Source organism: Coregonus clupeaformis, chromosome 13, assembly GCF_020615455.1.
Source record: "Coregonus clupeaformis isolate EN_2021a chromosome 13, ASM2061545v1, whole genome shotgun sequence".
Taxonomy (NCBI): Eukaryota; Metazoa; Chordata; class Actinopteri; order Salmoniformes; family Salmonidae; genus Coregonus; species Coregonus clupeaformis.
This window is the reverse complement of record NC_059204.1, coordinates 44,253,450-44,273,152: the sequence shown is the minus strand read 5'-3', so window position 1 is coordinate 44,273,152 and position 19,703 is coordinate 44,253,450. Positions and strand designations below refer to the sequence as shown.

Sequence of the window (19,703 nt, the reverse complement as noted above, 5' to 3'; positions counted from 1 at the left end):
TCATAGTATTGAGCTTCATGGGAAATACAGAGGCTTGGTCATTAGTGTCCCTTTACTGCAATAGGAGTTTAAAATCAAAAAGGAATAAGCAGTGATCAGAATATAGCTGGGAAATTCTAGACTTGTTCTCATTTATTGATACAATGCTGTAGTTGGTGTGTACATTTTTTAAAATTATTATTATTATTTTTTTAATTTAACCTTTATTTAACCAGGTAGGCCAGTTGAGAACAAGTTCTCATTTACAACTGCGACCTGGCCAAGATAAAGCAAAGCAGTGCGATAACAACACAGTTACATACAGTGAGGGAAAAAAGTATTTGATCCCCTGCTGATTTTGTACGGTTGCCCACTGACAAAGAACTGATCAGTCTATAATTTTTATGGTAGGTTTATTTGAACAGTGAGAGACAGAATAACAACAAAAAAATCCAGAAAAACGCATGTAAATTTTTTTATAAATTGATTTGCATTTTAATGAGGGAAATAAGTATTTGACCCCCTCTCAATCAGAAAGATTTCTGGCTCCTAGGTGTCTTTTATACAGGTAACGAGCTGAGATTAGGAGCACACTCTTAAAGGGAGTGCTCCTAATCTCAGTTTGTCACCTGTATAAAAGACACCTGTCCACAGAAGCAATCAATCAATCAGATTCCAAACTCTCCACCAGACAAAAGAGCTCTCCAAGGATGTCAGGGACAAGATTGTAGACCTACACAAGGCTGTAATGGGTTACAAGACCATCGCCAAGCAGCTTGGTGAGAAGGTGACAACAGTTGGTGCGATTATTCGCAAATGAAAGAAACACAAAATAACTGTCAATCTCCCTCGGCCTGGGGCTCCATGCAAGATCTCACCTCGTGGAGTTGCAATGATCATGAGAACGGTGAGGAATCAGCCCAGAACTACACGGGAGGATCTTGTCAATGATCTCAAGGCAGCTGGGACCATAGTCACCAAGAAAACAATTGGTAACACACTACGCCGCGAAGGACTGAAATCCTGCAGTGCCCGCAATGTCCCCCTGCTCAAGAAAGCACATATACATGCCTGTCTGAAGTTTGCCAATGAACATCTGAATGATTCAGAGGAGAACTGGGTGAAAGTTGTGGTCAGATGAGACCAAAATCAAGCTCTTTGGCATCAACTCAACTCGCCGTGTTTGGAGGAGGAGGAATGCTGCTTATGACCCAAGAACACCATCCCCACCGTCAAACATGGAGGTGGAAACATTATGCTTTGGGGGTGTTTTTCTGCTAAGGGGACAGGACAACTTCACCGCATCAAAGGGACGAAAAAAAGGTCCCTTCCCTCAGCCAGGGCATTGAAAATGGGTCGTGGATGGGTATTCCAGCATGACAATGACCCAAAACACACGGCCAAGGCAACAAAGGAGTGGCTCAAGAAGTAGCGCATTAAGGTCCTGGAGTGGCCTAGCCAGTCTCCAGACCTTAATCCCATAGAACATCTGTGGAGGGAGCTGAAGGTTTGAGTTACCAAACGTCAGCCTCGAAACCTTAATGACTTGGAGAAGATCTGCAAAGAGGAGTGGGACAAAATCCCTCCTGAGATGTGTGCAAACCTGGTGGCCAACTACAAGAAACATCTGACCTCTGTGATTGCCAACAAGGGTTTTGCCACCAAGTACAAAGTAATGTTTTGCAGAGGGGTCAAATACTTATTTCCCTCATTAAAATACAAATCAATTTATAACATTTTTGACATGCGTTTTTCTGGATTTTTTTATTGTTATTCTGTCTATCACTGTTCAAATAAACCTACCATTAAAATTATAGACTGATCATGTCTTTGTCAGTGGGCAAACGTACAAAATCAGCAGGGGATCAAATACTTTTTCTCCTCACTGTATGGGGTAAAACAAAACATAAAGTCGAAAATATATATACAGTGTGTGCAAATGTAGCAAGTTATGGAGGTAAGGCAATAAATAGGCTATAGTGCAAAATAATTACAATTAGTATTAACACTGGAATGATAGATGTGCAAGAGATTAGATACACAAATCTAATCTAATTATATGGAGGTTCTTGTATGATTAGATTTGTATGAGATAATACTTTGGCTTGTGTATTATGGCTGAGTAGATCACTTATTAATCTCTGCTAAATTAGCTCCCCCCTACTCCTGTAACACCGTAGAATAGAAAATATATAGGGGAACCGTCTGAAGCAAAAAATAACTATGTAAAACATTGAGAGATGTGAAAAACAACAAATGCACATAGGGGGAAAAAAAGTCGGAAGGAAAGTTCGCACTAGTTTGAGAGGTGGAGAGAACTGTTCTGTTGGGTGTGCCAGAAATGCATTCCTTGGAGATCACCAGTCAGACCAGCTGTTGCCACTTTAGTGTAGGCTAGCCATGTCCTTTCCTGTGATTGGTTACAGGCTGTCACCTTAAAAGGAGGGGATTGCAGGGGTCCGGTTCCATTCCAGATCTGTCACAAAGGTTTGACAGCTGAAGGAAGCTCGGGGGAATAACAGGGGTGTAGAAATATAGAAAAGTCAGAATAAGATAGTGAGAAAGAACCATAAATAAAGGAGACAAAAGTACACACTGAGCTTATACAGTCCGGCCATAATTATTGGCACCCTTGATAAAGATGAGCAAAAAAGACTAAAATAAATAATACAAATACAGAGCTATATTGTATGCTCCAAAAAAATGGGGAACTTATTTTATACTAATACAATTTCTCAGAGAAATAGACTTTGTTCAATAAGTAATACAAAATAATCTAAAGATAAGGGTCAAAATTATTGCCACCCCTGTTTTCATTGCTTCATCACCCTCCCCTGCGAAGATAATGGCACTGAGCCTTTTTCTAAAATGTTTTATGAGATTGGGAGGGATCTTAGACCATTCCTCCATACAGAATTTTTGCAGAAGCTTGATATCCTTTGTGTGCTCTTATGGACTGCCCTCTTCATTTCAAAATACAGGTTTTCAATGGGGTTCAAGTCTGGAGACGAAATGGCCATTGCAAAATGTTGATTTTGTGGTCAATTAAAAATGTCTTGGTGGATTTTGATAAGTGCTTGTGGTTATTGTCTTGCTAGAAGATCCACTTGCGGCCAGAGGCAACCAGGTTTTTGGCTAATCAAAATCCACAAAGAAATGGTTAAATGGGGGGGAGGGTTTCCCTAGCATTACACAGCTGATTCAAATAACCAACTCATCATCAAGCTTTGATTATTTGAATCAATGTTTCACACATTTTGGCAGACAGAAATTCCACTTATATCTTTTAATAATCTCGGTGAATAACATAATTTCAAAAGAATGTAATGATAAACTGGTAGCGCTTCATATTCCCATTCAAAATCCAATCAAGCTTCCTCTTGACTTTTTCCATTCAAATTCGAACTCAAATTGTGGAATTGACTTGGGTTTTAATGGAATCCTGTATTGACCTCTGCACCTTGCTCTCCCCTCGGAAGATAGTGGATAATTGAGTGAGTGTAAAATGCACTGTAGTCTGTCCCTTTAAGTGCTCCCAAATCTTTAGCCCTGCAATCTAGTTGTGTCATCCTCAGGGACGGCCCCTGTGGACAGTCCCAATGATATTGGTGGTGAGCATGTCTGAGTGCTCCACTATCCTGTGCTAAACTTAGCCCTGACAAAACCTACTCTCATCACACTAACACACTCCATGTATTTGGGTTACAATGGAACCAGTGGTGAATGGTGTAGAGTTACCACCAATGGAGCTGTATTGCGATAGGAACACTGGCCAAACAAGGTGAGCATGTACAATAGAAATCCTAACTTGAACACCAAATAAGATAGCTATCTTGTCAATGGATTGGTGTATCTTTTAATGTCTGTAACAAACGGTAACTGCTGATGTTTTCATTGATTCTTCATTGTGATTTTTCAGTGTGCACAGAGTGTATACAATGATGTTATATTTGTAACAACAGTTGTCCCTTACTGTTGGCAGCCCAGTTTATTTTCTTGAGCAAAAATGATTAATCCATGTACTTATCCTCTTGTTATCTGATAAGTGTAAGACTGTGATACTTTCCAAAATAGGCTTGAACACGTGCAGGTATATGTTCTGATTGACTAATGTGCTTGGAGAAATTCCAAAGACTTAACTCACTGCACTCTGTCATCATTTTAGATAGAAATTCTTAGCTTCTGGAGCTCTTTTCTCTCTTTCATTTTGTTACTCAACATATCACCTTGGCGTTCTTCTGTGTCACCATGGGCAACTATAGCTCTGCCCTCACCGCGGGTAAGCCATGCCACCATTCTCAAATCCTATTTTACGTTCCTTTTAACTCGTTTAATATGCTTTAGATTTATCAATGGCTCAACAATTGAAGAATGCCTGACACTCTGTGTTTTGATGATGCCCTCTGTTATTTTACTTCAAATCAAATAAACAATGTGTCTAATGCAGTCTGTTGGTTTGTTTTTCATTTTTTCCCCAAGACATTGATGATTTTGATGCTATCGTTTCGGTCACAGAGACTCTGAACCAATTGGCAGCACATGTGGATGACCAAAGATTTCAGTCACAGATTCTCTCATTGGTAAGTATACTTCTACACACCGATATCTGATATGGTTATCTGTTTGTTATTGTAGAGTAGTGCAGCATGTGATAGGGTTGTTTAGTCTGTGAGGAGCTTGTCAACTACTCACAGCTCTGTTTGTGTCCCATTTGTCCTTGAGTTAAATTTAACATTTGAGCTGGCAAGCTGGCGAACAACCCAAACACACATGCACAAGCAAGCAAGCATGCACATTTAACATGTGTTAGTAAGTATTTATAAAGGTACTGAAGTATTCCATATTCTTTAGGGACACAATTACAATAACCACCTGTACACATAACACGATATCTGTCATTTTAAAATAGTGAAATCCTTGTCTCCTTTCAATACTCATGTTTATTTCTCTGTTTGCTGTTGTCCTCTCAGGCTGCTCAGTCTAGCCCTGACTTACAGGAAGATGTACAGGTAGCCCCTACACAGGAGGGTGAGACGAAAGAGAAAACGGAGCTGGACCTTTCCTCTGTCATATCACTCATCAGCACCCAGACAGCACCTACAAACACCCCTGTTTTACCTGTAAGTCCATTTTCACCTTACAATGCTTGCTGCCCAATGTCATTGCTTATTCATGTTGTGTTGGTTTAAAGACTATCAATTGTTTGACCAGTTTGTGCTGTTGTGATTTGTTGGTGGACAGGTGGTTGAAAAGAAGCCTCACCGCCCTCCAAGGCCCACAAAGCTCTCCTCCTCTTCATCATCCACTGGTGCCAGTGTTTCCCACCCCTTCTCCACCCTCCTCCCTGGGTCTCTCTCTGCTATCCTGCGTGTGACCCTGCCCCCTCACCTCACCTCTAACCCCAATCCCAGGAGGGAGCCAAGTGCCCAGGGCCCACTGACCCTAGAACAGCTGCGGACAGAGCTCCGGGACCTGAGGAACGAGGTAGAAATGATGAAGAGCCAGCACAAGTAAGTCTTTGTTTATCTTTGCGTGTAACTACAGTATGTCTTGTATTGTGTTTTCCAAGTGTGCCTCTGATTTAGGATTTCTCTTCTCTATGTGTTAGCAAAGAGATTCAACTGCTGATGAATGAGCTGGATGAGGAGAAAAGGATCCGTTTGTCAGTACAGGTACTGTGCGTCTGTCAGTAGACACTGCACATGATCCAAGTACTGAATACATCACTCTATCGGCGATATACCTAACAGAGATTAGATGTTTACCTACACTCTTAGAAAAAAAGGGTTCTTCGGCTGTGCCCATAAAATTATTTTTGGTTCCAGGTAGAACTCTTTTGGGTTCCATGTAGAAACCTCTGGAAAGAGTTTTACATGGAACCCAAAAGGCTTCTACCTAGAATTTAAAGGGTTCTACCTGGACCCAAAAATAGTTTTTCAAAGGGTTCTCCTATGGGGACAGCCAAATAACCATTTTAGGTTCTAGATAGCACCTAATACAATGTGTAGGCATCGTATTAGAGATCAATTTTATGACAGGAACTTTTCCTGACTTAAGACAGGCTCTGTTTATTACAGTCCAGATTGATGTAAATGGTTGTAATGATTTCTTATCATGGTGCAGTGCTTGCTTACTGTTGTGTCCACTTGATGTTACCTCTGGGTCTCATGTCTGTGTGTTGTCTTGTGTCTCAGATGGAGGTGGCACAGATGAAGAAGCACAAGTCTAAATGAGCGGTCAGACTCAAACAGCATGACATCCCCAACAAAACCAGAAAAAACGGTCATCCGTCTCATAGAATCTTCAAAATGAAGTATCAAAGACTGAGGCGTTTGCTGTGTAGTATCACTCATTTATGAAACTCAACAGAAAAACTATAGTGAATGTTTTTAAAATATGAATAATAATGAACAATCTTAGTTGTTTAGTTGAGAAAAGTTTAACTCATGAGCATCTTGTACAGAGACATTTTATATTAGTTTATTTTACTTTTTTAAATAAAAATAAATAAAAAAACAATCATGTTCTTTACGTCAACAGTGGTTTACAGTACATTTTCATTTGTATTTACGTGGCTCTCATTCCCAATTTTTTGATTTTATTATTGACATTCCTAAAATATTGCGTTTGTGGTATGGTTCCTCTACAGATATCATACCACACAAATCAGTGACAGTGACATAGACACAATCATAGTATTTTTCTAGATTCTCGTAATAAATACAATATATTTTACTTTAAAATCATTGCACTTATTTACAATGCTCTGGACTCTTACTAGACTTAAGCCACTGAATACAAGGAGTTGACAGTGAGTAGCTAGCTGTATGTAGGCTACCTGGGTCAACCACCTCACACTATTTACCCAGAGAGCCATCATATGGCCGCTGCTGATTCTGTACATCTTAGATCTGCTATTGTCTCAGAAGTTGGACTCCTCACAGGGGATGGGTCTGAAGGTCACCTCTCTGTTCTCCTCCAGGATGACATCATAGCGGCAGAGAGGCCTGTGTGTGTTAGAGGGTGACATTGATAATTTAGTAAAAGGGTAAGAGATGTTTGATAAGAGGTGAAACTTTCATGCAAAATTACACAAGGAAACAGTGACTTGACACACTAAAAGTCACATGAAAGGGCAAAGTACGAGTAAAGATGCCTTCAGAAAGTATGTACCCCTTGACTTTTTCTACATTTTGTTGTGTTACAAACTGAATTAAATAGATTACATTGAGGTTTTTTGTAACTAGCCTACACACAATACCCCATAATGTCAAAGCGGAATTATGTTTTTCGAACATTTTACAAATTAATAAAAAATTAAACGCTGAAATGTCTTGAGCCAATAAGTATTCAACCCCTTTGTTATGGCAAGCCTAAATAAGTTTAGGAATAATAGTTTGGACTCACTACGTGTGCAATAAGTGTTTAACATGATTTTTGAACAGCTAACTCATCTCTATACACCACACATCTGTAAGGTCCCTCAGTCGAGCAGTGAATTTCAAAACAGATTCAACCACAAACACTAGGGAGGTTTTCCAATGCCTCGCAAAGTATGGGAACCTATTGGTAGATGGGTAAAAATTAAATACAAATGCAGATATTGAATATCCCTTTGAGCATGGTGAAGTTATTAATTACATTTTGGATGGTGTATCAATAAACCCAGTCACTAAAAAGATACAGGTATCCTTCCTAACTCAGTTGCCGGAGAGGAAAGAAACCGCTCAGGGAATGGATGCTTCTACAAAGTATTGACTCAGAGGTGTTAATAGTTACAGTGAGGGAAAAAAGTATTTGATCCCCTGCTGATTTTGTACGTTTGCCCACTGACAAAGACATGATCAGTCTATAATTTTAATGGTAGGTTTATTTGAACACAGAGACAGAATAACAACAACAAAAATCCAGAAAAACGCATGTCAAAAATGTTATAAATTGATTTGCATTTTAAATGAGGGAAATAAGTATTTGACCCCTCTGCAAAACATGACTTAGTACTTGGTGGCAAAACCCTTGTTGGCAATCACAGAGGTCAGACATTTCTTGTAGTTGGCCACCAGGTTTGCACACATCTCAGGAGGGATTTTGTCCCACTCCTCTTTGCAGATCTTCTCCAAGTCATTAAGGTTTCAAGGCTGACGTTTGGCAACTCGAAACTTCAGCTCCCTCCACAGATTTTCTATGGGGTTAAGGTCTGGAGACTGGCTAGCCCACTCCAGGACCTTAATGTGCCTCTTCTTGAGACACTCCTTTGTTGCCTTGGCTGTGTGTTTTGGGTCATTGTCATGCTGGAATACCCATCCACGACCAATTTTCAATGCCCTGGCTGAGGGAAGGAGGTTCTCACCCAAGATTTGATGGTACAAGGTCCTGTCCATCGTCCCTTTGATGCTGTGAAGTTGTCCTGTCCCCTTAGTAGAAAAACACCCCCAAAGCATAATGTTTCCACCTCCATGTTTGACGGTGGGGATGGTGTTCTTGGGGTCATAGGCAGCATTCCTCCTCCTCCAAACACAGCGAGTTGAGTTGATGCCAAAGAGCTCGATTTTGGTCTCATCTGACCACAACACCCAGTTCTCCTCTGAATCATTCAGATGTTCATTGGCAACCTTCAGAAGGGCCTGTATATGTGCTTTCTTGAGCAGGGGGACATTGCGGGCGCTGCAGGATTTCAGTCCTTCACGGCGTAGTGTGTTACCAATTGTTTTCTTGGTGACTATGGTCCCAGCTGCCTTGAGATCATTGACAAGATCCTCCCGTGTAGTTCTGGGCTGATTCCTCACCATTCTCATGATCATTGCAACTCCACGAGGTGAGGTCTTTTGTGTTTCTTCCATTTGCGAATAATCGCACCAACTGTTGTCGCCTTCTCACCAAGCTGCTTGGCGATGGTCTTGTAGCCCATTCCAGCCTTGTGTAGGTCTATAATCTTGTCCCTGACATCCTTGGAGAGCTCTTTGGTCTTGGCCATGGTGGAGAGTTTGGAATCTGATTGATTGATTGCTTCTGTGGACAGGTGTCTTTTATACAGGTAACAAACAGATTAGGAGCACTCCCTTTAAGAGTGTGCTCCTAATCTCAGCTCGTTACCTGTATAAAAGACTCCTGGGAGCCAGAAATCTTTCTGATTGAGAGGGGATCAAATGTACTATATGTACATAAATGAGATTACTTCATTTTCAATAAATTTGCAAACATTTCTAAAAACATGTTTTCACTGAGAGAAAAAAAAACAATTTCATTCATTTTGAATTCAGGCTGTAACACAACAAAATGTGGAATAAGTCAAGGGGTATAAATACTTTCTGAAGGCATAGTACTTACAGTAAATGGGTGACACGTGAGAGAAGCCCTAGATAAGAGGGTGCAAATGAACACTGACCTGTCTTTACGCTCCAGGTGTATGAGACGGATGCGGAGCACTCGTAGTTTGTGCTTAAATTGTAATGCATTCCCTGTAGAGAATTTTATTGAGATCTTGTGGACTTTCTGTATGTCTTTATCAAACTGGGCCAATAATCTGGTCTCTGAGTACTTCTCAAACTTGGATGCTTTACTGAAGAAGGAGAGAGAATGAGATGTTAATTACTTCCCCCAGAGTGTGTAAACATTCACAAGTATGTGTCGTTTTGAGAATGATACGGTGAGAAAATAGTAACTTACTGGTTTATTGTTGCCTCTGCCACCTCACTACCATTGTGTAGTTTGATGGAGATGTAGCCCCAGCGAGTATCATGGTTCCATGTTACAATGTCCACCCTATAGTTTGTCCCTTAGAGAGAGAAAAGAGAGAGAGAGAGAGAGAGAGAAAAATGTGATTTCTAGTTAGTCCTGTACATTTTGCCTGATCATCGAAAATAAGTGGTTAGAAGAAGAAAGCAGACTGGGCAAAGCAGTATTCCCAGAAAGTCTCTTTATAGAAGTCAAATGTGTATGTAAGCCGATGATTATCCACTTACTGCAGAATGGAGTCTGTTTATTGGTGGTGAAGAAAGCCTTGGTTTGCTTCAAAGGCACCAGAGTGTCCTTCCACTCAATGCTATCATATCCTGGAACAACAGATAAAACAGCCATGTTATGTCTGTGTAAAGGGACACTGCCTTCCAAAGAAGGATTGGCCATCACGTGAAAGAACTATGTGTGATTCATGAATGTACATTAGCTTAATCAAGGCACTGATTTTAGCGAGTCTGGAAACTTTTTGTGATTACATATGTGATTAAAAAAGCTTGAATCTAATGGAGAACTCACTAATCTAATGGGAGTTAGAGAGTACCAACCAAAGACTGGGCATCCGGCAGGTTTGAATTGATCACAGTCCATGCAGTGTCCATCCAGGAATTCGGTGTAGGAAGAGCATGGGAAGGCACTGATGTTACAGGTCTGGGTGATGGAGCCCAGATAGAGGAACACTGATCTCTGGTGGTCACACTTAAAATAGCCGGACCCTGGTAGAGTAGGAAGGGGAGAGGACATAATTAATATGTTTACCATCACAGGAATGAACTATGTGATACACATGTCCTATGTCTCATTTGAAGGACGGCATCTTGTGCAAATGGAATTGTTGAATGATCTCTCTGGCTAACCAGTTTGATTGTTATGTCTGTCTTATCAAGAGACTTACCTGAGAAGATGGTCTTTGGACAGCCAGGCTGGTCGGCTCCACCATTAGGATAGAAATCAATGTGGCCCAATGGCTTCCTGAACCCCAATGCTGGTAATACAAAATGAACACATTAAGATACACATACACAACAGGAAACACAATAATACATGATTCCCTTGGTATTCAGTGAAAGCCAAACATGCAAGCAGGGATGCATACATACCGTCCATGTCTGTGTGCACAACGTCCACAAACTGTGCATCTGTGGGGTCCAGACGGTCCTCTGGGGGTTTCCCAGTGAACAGAGGCCCCGCTGGATCTAGAGCTGATCAGGTCAACATCAGATCAGTACATTTGTAGGATAAATGTGTTTTGTAGGATAAATGTGTTAGCTTGCAGTATCTAAAATAAAAGCGGGGAAGAACAAACAGAAAATCTATTCCATTGATTCTAACCTGTGATCCTCCCAATTTTGCCTTTGAATTTGGCTCCAACAAAGCCTGAGATGTGAGCTCCAAGACTGATTCCAATCATATGGATGGAACTAAGAAAGGCACCATTCTCCTAAAATAGGCAAAAGAAATATTACACTGTTATTACATATTTATACATTTGGCCCTAAATAAGTATGTGAGATACAGTATTCAGACTAAGCACCCACTCTTACCTGCATATTTGTGATGAAGGCAGTGAGGTTGTCTGCTGTATCGCGTGTGTAGGCCACAACTTTCAGGTAGTTGACATTGGCAGCTCCACGGTTCCAGTCCACCAACAGGACGTTCATGTCTCCGCGGGCCAGCAGCTTCTGTGTGATGTCATGGAGCCAGTTGGGCGGAGAGCCCGAAGGACGGTAGCCATGAATGACAAAGGTGGTGGGTTTGGTGACGTTGAACAGGGGCTGGGCTGACAGGTTGTGGTGGGACAGCTCCTGACCACAGATCAGATTAGCTCTGGTGTACAGCAACAGCTTCACATACAGGCTGGTACCGATGATAGCGTGATGGAGGTCCAGATCAGTGAACACATCACATTCATGGGCTGGAGACGGAGTAAGTCAAAGGGAAAGAAAGAAAGAAAAATAGTCAAAGGAAAAATCACTGTCATTGTTGAGTGGAAAGTTCCAGAAGCAGTCTTTCCTGTCAGTGACTGCTTATACTATGTGTCTGACCACCACATAAACCACTCTGGCTAAACAACCTATTTTTGTGATGTCTTAAAGTTTCCGAAGGATCTGCCAATAGCTGGGGGAGTATTATTTGATGTCCCCACCCTATGTTTGACGCAGTTAAAGTGTGTGTGTATGTTTGTGTGTGAGCGCGTGCGTGTGTGCGTGCACGTGTGTAAGGTCACCATACCCCTGTATATCGCAACAGATCCCAGCAGCAGTGCCAGGAACCACCAAAAGGACATCCTTCAGACCTGCAACGAGCCAGTTATAAGACTATTGTTACAATGGTTAGTGGTTACAAAATGTTACATAAACAGGGTAAATCTCTTTCTCCAACTATTTTAAAGCAACACTATTTGATTGTACAGTGACAGTCCCGTGTGGCTCAATTGGTAGAGCATGGCACTTGCAACGCCAGGGTTGTGGGTTCGATTCCCACGGGGGACCAGTACGAACAAATATGAAAATGTATGCACTCACTACTGTAAGTCGCTCTGGATAAGAGCATCTGCTAAATAACTAAACTGTAAACTGATGAGGGTTATGCTCTGAGACCAGTTGACTGAGCTGAATATCTCTGTCCCTCTCTCTGTCCCCATTGGGTGACTATGGTGTGTTTGTGTACTACTGGACACCATATGGTGCATTTCTTTCACTGCATCAATGCAGTACTAGGTGCACAAGGGAAGGTCTGAACTCGTAGAGTACACTCTTAGAAAATAGCTGTCCCCATAGGAGAATCCCTTTTGGTTCCAGGGAGAACCCTTTTTGGTTCTAGATAGCACTGTTTTCTAAGAGTGTATATAATGGAGGTCAGATTTCGAGATGGGGAAGTACTCTAAAGCAAGTGAGCTGTTTTTCATTGGAAGTATGCTCTAGTTGTCACTGGAATGTCACCTTGTCATCAGAACAGCTCAGTACTAGGTGCATAAGGGCATGTCTGAACTCGTAGAGTACACTCTTAGAAAATAGCTGTCCCCATAGGAGAACCCTTTTTGGTTCCACGTAGAACCCTCTGTGGAAAGGGGCCTACATGGAACCCAAAAGGGTTCTACCTGAACCAAAAAGGGTTATTCAAAGGGTTCTCCTGTGGGGAAAGCTGAATAACCTGTTTAGGTTCTAGATAGCACTTTTTTTTCTAAGAGTGTATGCAAAGGAGGTCAGATTTCGAGATGGGGTAGTTCTCTAAAGCAAGTGAGCTGTTTTTCATTGGAAGTATCCTCTAGTTGTCACTGGACAGTCACCCTGTCATCAGAACAGCTCATGGATATTAGCATGTAAATTGACTACAGATTAGCACTAGGTCATTTACTAGGTAGTCTTCTGTAGTGTGTGATCCTCCATCAGTGTGTGGCTTTCCTCGTTGTTACAATACAATTACTGAAGAGAAGGAAGGCATTCTTTCAGACTCATCCTGCATTTAACCCTTTTTATAAATAGTGATAGGCATTAGTGATGGGCAATGATATGGAAAATCTATATATCAGTTGAATTTTTGAATCATATTGGTTTGAATGAATAACATTGCAACTGTATGGACTTCCACGGCTTGTGAAATTCAGACAACTGCTTTTCTAATTGCCCATTGGGCCAGATGTCAAATATTCTGGAGGCCTAACCTTCCTAATCAGTTTGAATACAATTTGAAGCTAAGTATACTAAATGAGAGAGCCTATGAAAGGATTTGTGCCTGCAGGAACAGTCATGTATTGTCTTTTACATAAAAGTGTAGGTTAACTGTAATAGAGGACTGAAAAATGTACTTACTATGACTGAGATATGTGGTTGTTATGACCTAGCTATCTTAAGATTAATGCACCAACTGTAAGTTGCTCTGGATAAGAGTTTCTGCTAAATGACTGAAATGTAAATGTAAAATGACTTGGTGGACTGTATATTCATAGGTTTGGTATTGCTTAATGTGTTCGCTCCCAGGTGCTGATCAGGGCACATATGACAGACAGGTGGATTACAGTTGAGTTGGGTTTAATTAAGACGAGGATTCACACAGCATAGCATAGCATAGCACAGCATAGCACACACACACACACACACACACAACACAGCATAGCATAGCATAGCACACACACAGCACAGCACAGCACAGCACACACACAGCATAGCACAGCATAGGGTACAGCATAGCATAGCACAGCACAGCATAGCATAGCACAGCATAGCATAGCATAGCACAGCATAGGGCACAGCACAGCACAGCATAGCACAGCATAGCACAGCATAGCACAGCATAGGGTACAGCATAGCATAGCACAGCATAGCACAGCATAGGGCACAGCACAGCACAGCATAGCATAGCATAGCACAGCATAGGGCACAGCACATCACAGAATAGCACAGCACAGCATAGCACAGCATAGCACAGCATAGGGCACAGCACAGCACAGGATAGTGTAGGATGTAACATGGGGCTAGTAGGCACTTCAGGGTTAATGGCTTGATTGACAGCTTTGAGTGTCAACCAACTTCTATGTGGGTGTGGTTTGGGTGTGTTTGCCTCCGGAGTTGGTCAGAACGCAATGATGGCAAGACACGGTGAACGGTTGATTTGTAGTTTACTTGAAGGATAACAGTAGCCTATCATGGGGGTGGGGGGCTAAGCTGAAAAATCTTAAACAGTTGTGCATGTTGTGATAAAAGCACCACATTTGGCACAGAGGTAGATGTATGCACCCTGAAAAGATTTAGATATGGAGCCACCCAAGATTTGGCCCCTGGGGGCGTGGCAGCCATTTTTCAAAATGGCCGCAGGCAATAACATTATTTTACAGTTCAGAAGTACTGTTTTGAGAAGAAGGTACCAAATCAGAGTTAGATCTCTCTTAATTCCCGTAGAGCACTTAATTTTGCACAGAGGTAGATGTATGTACCCTGAAAATATTTAGATATGGAGCTACCACAGATATGGCCCCAGGGGGCCCTGGCAGCTATCTATGAAAATGGCTGCCAGCAGTACCATTATTTTATAATTCAGAAGGATTATTTTAAGACAAAGGCTCGGAATTTGGCTCCACTACAGATTTGGCCCCTAGGGGCTGTGGCAACTTACACAATGGCCACTGTTGGTAATACAATGTTACAGTTCTGAAGGCCTTGTTTGAGATAAACACACCTAATGTGGCACAGAGGTAGATTAATGTACCGTGAAAAAATGTAGATATAGACCAACCACAGATTTGGCCCAGGGGGCCGTGGCAGCCATCTTACAAAATGGCCATTGAGGGTATGAACATTTTACAGTTCAGAAGGCTTATTTTCAGATAAACAAACCAAATTTTGCACAGAACTATACACTGAGTGTACAAAACACTAAGAACACCTTCCTAATATTGAGTTGCACTCCCCCTTTTGCCCTCAGAACAACCTCAATTCGTTGGGGCATGGACTCCACAAGGTATCGAAAGCATTCCACAGGGATGCTGGCCGATGTTGACTCCAATGCTTCCCACAGTTGTGTCAAGTTGGCTGGATGTCCTTTGGGTGGTGGACCATTCTTGATACACATGGGAAACTGTTGAGAGTGAAAAACCCAGCAATGTTGCAGTTCTTGACACAAACCGGTGTGCCTGGCACCTCCTACCATACCCCAATCAAAGGCAATTAAATATTTTGTCTTACCCATTCACCCTCTGTTATGGCACACATACACAATCTCAGTTGTCTCAAGGCATAAAAATCCTTCTTTAACCTGTTTCCTCCCTTTCATCTACACTGATTGAAGTGGATTTAACAAGTGACATCAATAAGGGATCATAGCTTACACCTGGATTCACCTGGTCATTCTATGTCATGGAAAGAGCAGAGCAGGTGTCCTTAATGTTTTTTACACTAAGTGTATGCATGTACCCTGACATTTTTTAGAAATGGTGCCACCACAGCTTTGGCCCCTGGGGGCCATGGCAGCCTTCTTACAAAATGCCTTTGACCCCAATTAGGCTAGATGTTATAATGTATATTATAGTTTAGAGACCCTTGTGTACATCTCCTAATGTTTTTATAACATGACTGCCATTGGTTGATGTACAGCATTGGTTGATGTAGAGCATACACTTGAATACAGGATGTCAGATCCGGTCCAAGGCCATGAGTTACCTTTGCTTAGTAGCCACTAGTAAATTAGCTGGTTAGTTCCAGGGCTTTTGATGCTGTACTCATCTCTTTTGAAAGGGTGTATATTCTGTTTGTTGCTGTATTTAGAATGATGTTTTTCGGAGGTCCCATAGGGTGCAGGATGTACACCTTTACCTGATGCTGCCTCAGATCAACAGTCACCACCAAAAGTCCATGACATACTAAACTGTGCCTTTAATTTGTTCCAATTGCAGAACATTATATTCAGCTGGAAATAGAAAAGCTAGTGTGTCACCCTACTTTTATTTATGAAACGGGTTGAAAGTAAAATATTCCTTGTGCCAGGGACAGTTCTTTTTTTCAAATTTTTTTGTAGTTTACCCCCTTTTTTCAATCTTGTCTCATCGCTGCAACTCCCCAACCGGCTCGGGAGACAGTGCCTTAGACCGCTACACCACTCGGGAGGCCCCAGGCACAGCTCTTATCTGACAGAAGCACAGCTTGAGAGTATTGTCCCACAGCAATTGTGAACTATTCAATGGCTATGATATATTCCCAGGTACAGCTGTAGTTAGTCTGAATTTGCTCCTGATATGGGCATTGCAAAGTAGCTTTAGTAGCCATTTGTTAACATGCTCAGGTATCTGGTACGATGTGAATCCCGGTCTCCCACTCGGGAACCGATCGTCTTATCCATTTGGCCAAAACAATCTTCTATCTTGCGCCGAAGATAGTTTTAAGTCTCAGGCAGGGCTACCTCATCACTGGAGTGTTCTAACTCACCTCTGCTACACTCAGTCCCAGAAATGTTCACTTTTTTGGCCTACATGACTGCTGTGTTTCTCTCTGTACTCATTGTATTATACTGTGTGTTACTGGTAAACATTTGGTTTTCAGGAGATTCAGGGCAAGAAGTATAGTACATGACTTTTAAAAGTACAGTAGGCCATGACTTTCTGTAGATTAAAGGTTTGTAAATACTGGTACAGCCTGCAGCCATTTAGTAAGATGGCTGCCACGGCCCCAGGGGCCAAATCTGTGGTGGCTCCATATCTAACTCTTTTGAGGTTACCTAAATCTACCACTGTGCACAATTTGCTGTGTTTATCTAAAATAAAAGCCTTAAGAAATTTTTAATTGCATTACTGACAGTAGTAATTTTGTAAGATGGCTGCTATGGCCCCCAGGAGGCAAATCTGGGGTAGCGCCATATCTAAATATTTTCAGGCTACATACATCTACCTCTGTGGCAACTTAGGTTTGTTTATCTCAAAATAGTCCTTCTGAACTGCAAAATAGTGTTACCATCAGCAGCCATTTTTTTTAAATTGCCATCACTGGCCCCCAGGGGCCAAATCCGGGGTTGCTCGAAATCTACATCTTCTAAGTTTCCATAAATCTACCTCTGTTCCAAATTTGGTGCCTTCATCTCAAAACAGTCCTTCTGAATTGTAAAATAATGGTACTGCAGATGGTAAAATGGATGCCACATCCCCCAGGGCCCAAATCTGGGGTGGCTCCATATCTAAATCTTTTCAGGGTATATAAATCTACATCTGTGCCAAATTTGGTGCTTTTATCACAAAGTGCATGATTGATTTGCTAAGCTGCCCCACTGATAAAGGCACAGTATGTACAGGGATATGGCTTGATCGCTAGGAAGGCTACAAATTGTACCACTGATCTATAACTATGGATGTCGGAAGGTGCTTGCGTGTGTGCTGTGCATGAAGTGACGTCACATCTAGAGTGAGAACAGCTTGAGAGAGGCAGTCTTGCACAGCAAGGATAAACCAATATCAATATATGCCATGCTCAAACGATATCGATATTATATCCAATTATTGATATTGGTGCCCACCACTAATTAGCATACACATCAGTACAGACACCTTCCCAATTAGCAGCATGGATGCATGCACATTATCATTGCATTGTTTGCTATTCCAGTTTCAACTGTTCTGCCTGCGGTTACGAAACCCCTACCTGTCCCAGACCTGCTGTTTTCAACTCTTAATGATCGGCTATGAAAAGCCAACTGAAAGACCTGAGCCCTAGGACCATACGTCGGGACTACCGGCCGTGGTGACTCCTTGCTGTCCCCAGTCCGCCTGGCCTTGCTGCTATTCCAGTTTCAACTGTTCTGCCTGCGGTTATGGAACCCCTACCTGTCCCAGACCTGCTGTTTTCAACTCTTAATGATCGGCTATGAAAAGCCAACTGAGATTTATTCCTGATTATTATTTGACCATGCTTGTCACTTATGAACATTTTTGAACATCTTGGCATGGTTCTGTTATAATCTCCACCCGGCACAGCCAGAAGAGGACTGGCCACCCCTCATAGCCTGGTTCCTCTCTAGGTTTCTTCCTAGGTTTTGGCCTTTCTAGGGAGTTTTTCCTAGCCACCGTGCTTCTACACCTGCATTACTAGCTGTTTGGGGTTTTAGGCTGGGTTTCTGTAAAGCACTTCGAGATATTAGCTGATGTAAGAAGGGCTATATAAAATAAAATTGATTGATTGATTGATTTGGAACTCAGTTTCTTCCAAGTTGACTCACCCTCCCTATACAGTTTCACTTTCTGTGTGCATGAGAACGTCATCCAATTTTTGTTTTTGTGTGTGAGATAGAGAGAGAGAGCGAGAGAGAGAGAGGAAAAACAGGTTTCAGACAATTACCTACTACAGTAAAGACACCGTTGACCCTGTGACAATGACACTGCTTGGCTATCAGTGTGAATCCTTTTGGGTGTGTTCAAAACTCTGGAAATGCGCATGGTACTGAGCACTGGAGGCTGCTGAGGGGAGGACGGCTTATAGTAATGGCTGGAATGGAGTCAATGGAATGGTATCAACCACATGGAAACCACGTTTGATACCACTCCATTGACTCCATTTCAGCCATTATTATGAGCCATCCTCCCATCAGCAGCCTCCACTGGCACTGTGCTATATTATCATCAAACAAAAAAGTAATAATTCACACAATCAGAAGACGAATCCCTGTCACATGTTGCTCACAGACACATATTTATATTATTAGACTGCAAGTGTTTACACAGTAATACAAACACTGAGAAAATGCCATTGTCCATACTGTGTAAGTCGCTCTGGATGAGAGCGTCTGCTAAATGACTTAAATGTAAATGTACAGCCTGCCAACAATCTTCTCTATTACACAAGAATACTTCAGAAGAAGCTATAAAGCCTTATTCAGGGAGAAATGTAGAGAGTGGGTGAGAGATAAGCAGAGAGGAACAGACATTTTGAAAGTCTTACCTTGTTGTTACCTTGAGAGTACTAGTTCCCTGGACTCAGTGTGTCGAGGTCCAAACTCTTTTTGGTTGCATAGCTGTGTGCCTGTGTTCATTCCAGGAAGTGGAAAGGGTAAGACAGCAGAGCAAACTCCCACTGTTCCCTGCCTCTCTCTACTCTCACAGGCCTGACCACACCCCCCTGCCCCCAAGAAATTACTACTCTGGCTGGGCTAATAGCCAGGTATAAACTCTCCAAGCAGGTAGTACAACAATCAGAAGTGTTATTGACATTTCTACTTACCTTTCTACTGCTGTTGTTCAGTTCTATTTTCAACATCATAAAACTCTTGTCAAAAGTTTAACATTGCGCATAACGAACACATAGAGTAATTCTGTGGTTTTCTGTTATAATTTTTGTTTGCAATCAACTTTCACTTTTGATCAATAAAGTATAATGTAATGTTTATCATAGGACAAACCTTTTTGGCTCTGAAGACTTTCGCTACTAAAATGGACAGCATGTCACCTGGACCTTCGGATAAGCAACAGCGCCCCCTAGTGTTACAAATTATGTACCTCAGATGTCGCAATGTACTGT

General features: G+C 41.8%; 2 protein-coding genes across 3 annotated transcripts; one reads left to right on the top strand and one right to left on the bottom strand.

Moving 5' to 3' along the window:
* Positions 1–3,206: 3,206 nt before the first annotated feature.
* On the top strand, positions 3,207–6,722 carry si:dkey-71d15.2 (SH3 domain-containing kinase-binding protein 1). 2 transcript variants are annotated; one of them, XM_041894252.2, is made up of 7 exons: positions 3,207–3,760; positions 4,145–4,258; positions 4,459–4,559; positions 4,950–5,099; positions 5,221–5,489; positions 5,588–5,651; positions 6,174–6,722. In XM_041894252.2, the coding sequence occupies exons 2-7, from the start codon at positions 4,228–4,230 to the stop codon at positions 6,210–6,212; spliced, it is 654 nt and encodes a 217-aa protein (XP_041750186.2). In that variant the 5' UTR covers positions 3,207–3,760; positions 4,145–4,227; the 3' UTR covers positions 6,213–6,722. The 2 variants fall into 2 exon arrangements, with proteins under 2 accessions (XP_041750186.2, XP_041750185.2); XM_041894251.2 differs by having other exon boundaries at positions 3,208–3,760; positions 4,242–4,258.
* On the bottom strand, positions 6,446–19,228 carry LOC121579553 (lipase member H). Its single transcript, XM_041894250.1, has 11 exons — positions 19,128–19,228; positions 11,947–12,010; positions 11,259–11,629; positions 11,047–11,155; positions 10,815–10,916; positions 10,610–10,699; positions 10,263–10,430; positions 9,942–10,031; positions 9,646–9,754; positions 9,365–9,538; positions 6,446–6,986 (listed from the first exon to the last, which is right to left on the bottom strand). Exons 2-11 carry the CDS (start codon positions 11,999–12,001, stop codon positions 6,902–6,904), a joined length of 1,353 nt encoding a protein of 450 aa, XP_041750184.1. The 5' UTR covers positions 12,002–12,010; positions 19,128–19,228; the 3' UTR covers positions 6,446–6,901.
* Positions 19,229–19,703: the final 475 nt, after the last annotated feature.

What these genes read in the sequence shown, in the direction of transcription:
- si:dkey-71d15.2 (XM_041894251.2), top strand. Translation starts at nt 3,687, where the DNA reads ATGGAACCAGTGGTGAATGGTGTAGAGTTACCACCAATGGAGCTGTAT. An exon ending in AGTCACAGATTCTCTCATTG is followed by an intron (nt 4,560 to 4,949) that starts GTAAGTATACTT and finishes TTGTCCTCTCAG; the next exon opens with GCTGCTCAGTCTAGCCCTGA. An exon ending in GGATCCGTTTGTCAGTACAG is followed by an intron (nt 5,652 to 6,173) that starts GTACTGTGCGTC and finishes CTTGTGTCTCAG; the next exon opens with ATGGAGGTGGCACAGATGAA.
- LOC121579553 (XM_041894250.1), bottom strand. Translation starts at nt 12,001, where the DNA reads ATGTCCTTTTGGTGGTTCCTGGCACTGCTGCTGGGATCTGTTGCGATA. An exon ending in CAAAATTGGGAGGATCACAG is followed by an intron (nt 10,917 to 11,046) that starts GTTAGAATCAAT and finishes TGACCTGATCAG; the next exon opens with CTCTAGATCCAGCGGGGCCT. An exon ending in TCCAAAGACCATCTTCTCAG is followed by an intron (nt 10,431 to 10,609) that starts GTAAGTCTCTTG and finishes CTACTCTACCAG; the next exon opens with GGTCCGGCTATTTTAAGTGT.